The sequence below is a fragment of the Lycium barbarum genome, chromosome 6, assembly GCF_019175385.1.
Source record: "Lycium barbarum isolate Lr01 chromosome 6, ASM1917538v2, whole genome shotgun sequence".
NCBI lineage: Eukaryota > Viridiplantae > Streptophyta > Magnoliopsida > Solanales > Solanaceae > Lycium > Lycium barbarum.
Genome location: NC_083342.1, coordinates 134,120,789 through 134,123,359, shown reverse-complemented (window position 1 = coordinate 134,123,359; position 2,571 = coordinate 134,120,789). Strand labels below are relative to the sequence as shown.

Here is a 2,571-nt window from a genome sequence, read left to right as displayed (position 1 = left end):
TCAATTTTTTTCGTGTAAATTGGAACATTAGTTAACTGTTTATTATCAACTTTTTCATGTAAATATTAATTATATGGTTATTGGTTAGTGAATAGTAAAACTCTAGTTGTAAACTAGGTTTAGGGTACATTAGACTCCAAAAAAATCTTAACACGCATTAAAGTTTGAAGATGGATTGGACTCTGTTTTCTGCAATTCTATTTTAATTAAGGTAAAATTTCAATGTCTACAGACACATTGATCATGGGAAACACGCTGCAAAAAATCAGCCAAAATCATTCCGAAAATACCAAACAACTCGAATTGCAAGTAACAGAATTACCAGATGAATCTCAACCATTCACCTGCGAAATTTGTTTGGAGCGTATGTTGTTACCCAATAGAAAATTCAAGAATCAAAATCGTTGTGTTCATCCATTCTGTATGGACTGTATGGTAAAATACATCTCCGTCAAGCTTGATGACCGCATTGGCGAAATTCCGTGTCCGTCTTTGAATTGTAACCAATTTTTGGACCCTATTTATTGCCGGAATCTTGTGGGCCCACGGCTATTTGTTAAATGGTCTGACGTGTTATGTGAGTCATATGTTTTAACGTTGGCGCAGTGTTACTGTCCGAATAGGAGTTGTTCTGCTTTGATTTTGGATGAGTGTGGTGGGAATGCGAAGAGATCACAGTGCCCAAAATGCAGGAGGAAATTTTGCTTTAAGTGTAAGCTTCCATGGCATGCTGGATTTCAGTGTGAAGAGAGTGGGGAATTAAGGGACAGGAACGACGTTGCTTTTGGTGTTATTGCTGAGCGTAATAAGTGGAAGAGGTGTCCTCAGTGTCGCCACTTTGTTCAACGTACTCGAGGTTGCGATATTGTTACATGCAGGTTAGTCTGCTATAGCTGTTTACTTTCCTGTTTTTTCTTTTATAAAATATCTTGATCCTTTGGTTAGGGTTAGATGTTTATACCTGGTATAGTTATGCTGACTAAAAACTTACTTTATTCCAAGTCAACAGAAACATGATATATTTTGTACAATGACTTTTAGGGGTGATAGCTGATTAGGAGATAAGTTATTCATGTACAAAATTAAATATGATGTTTGGTTTGCAATTTAAGAACCCACATAAGTTACTTTATGCTGGATGGAAGGTAGAATATCTGTTTATACATGAAGCATAACTAATCCTCTGCCAGTTACTAGGCCTTATAATAGCATGCGACCCTTGAGAAAGATATATATATGCTGGGTTAATTAGATTGATATCGTCACATATCAAGTTGTTGGATAATTCAATCATCCTTTATGCTGCTTGTGCTCTGTTAACAAATTGCACTCTTTGGATAGGAATTCCGATATTGCATTTTTCCCATTTTAAACCATAATAAATGGAGAAAGGGTTCAACTGTCAAGTTCTTTACTATAGGGAGTGTTCAGCACGAAGGAAAATATTTTCAGTGGGAAATACTTTTTAGAAAAATAAGTGGATTTCTTACTTATTTCTTGTGCTCCTAATGTATGTAAAAGATAGTATCCTAAAGTATTTGTTTCTAATCTAAACAAATACTATTGGAGATGGGGGTGGGGTACGGATGTGGGGTGGTGGAAAGTGTGGGCTATGGGAGTGGGGTGAAGATGAGGCGTGTTGGAGAGCGGGGAGGACAATCAATCTGGAGTGTCATTTGTGGAACTGGATATCCGTTCGTTCATCTATTAGAGAAGTCATTTTCCTCATTTTTAAGGAACTTGTTTTCAGAGAAAATATTTTCCAAAACTTTTATCCAACCAAACATGGAAGAAAATATTTTCCTCCGTACCAAACGCACCCTTAATCTGATTATCTTTTCATGTGGATGTAGGTGCCGTGCCAGTTTCTGCTACAGGTGTGGAAGACGAGTTCGTTGGTGTGGCTGTGATATTTCTTTAACGTTCTGCCCACGGACCTGCTACTATTTTCTATTTCTTTTTTCATTCATAGCTCTCACTCATTTCTGCTTTTTCTTTCTACGCAAAAAGTAGACTTTGTATAGACATTTAGGGTTCGTGTTCTTATTCAGATTAAAAAGTTTGAATACGATACACATCTCAATATTAAGATTCATTTAAGGCATTTAAGAATGTAGTCTTAGTTCCATACTTTGAGGTACAGTTAAGACTTAAAGAGTAAGAATATTTGCTCGAAAGAGGAACAACAACAAAGTTTGCCGCTAATGCATCACTTCAAACACACTTAATATTGGTGATCTTGCAGTGAAATTACAATTACAATTAAAAAATAACAATGAAGCAATAAAAAAAAATTATGGCTGAGGCGCGAATATCTCGCTCTCTTTAAGGAGATTCAAGCCCACTGCAGCAAATTTACCGGTCCAGCAGTAATCTTTCTGACTTGTCCCCTCCAGGATACAATAGTCCGAACACGTCGTATAACTCAACGAACTCTGGACAAGATGTTGAGTCCAAAGCTCCACCAAAAGAACACCTTCCTTCAACTAATAAACTCTTTTATTTTTCACTTTCCTCACTTTTCCTCTCTACACCCACAAGTTAAGGATTGAACTTTTTTTTTTTTCTTGA

The 2,571-nt window shown here is 36.6% G+C and overlaps 1 protein-coding gene across 1 annotated transcript; it reads left to right on the top strand.

Moving 5' to 3' along the window:
• Nucleotides 1-243: 243 nt before the first annotated feature.
• On the top strand, nucleotides 244-2,014 carry LOC132599209 (E3 ubiquitin-protein ligase RSL1-like). Its single transcript, XM_060312483.1, has 2 exons — nucleotides 244-878; nucleotides 1,854-2,014. Exons 1-2 carry the CDS (start codon nucleotides 244-246, stop codon nucleotides 2,011-2,013), a joined length of 795 nt encoding a protein of 264 aa, XP_060168466.1. The 3' UTR covers nucleotide 2,014.
• The last annotated feature ends 557 nt before the right edge of the window (nucleotides 2,015-2,571 follow it).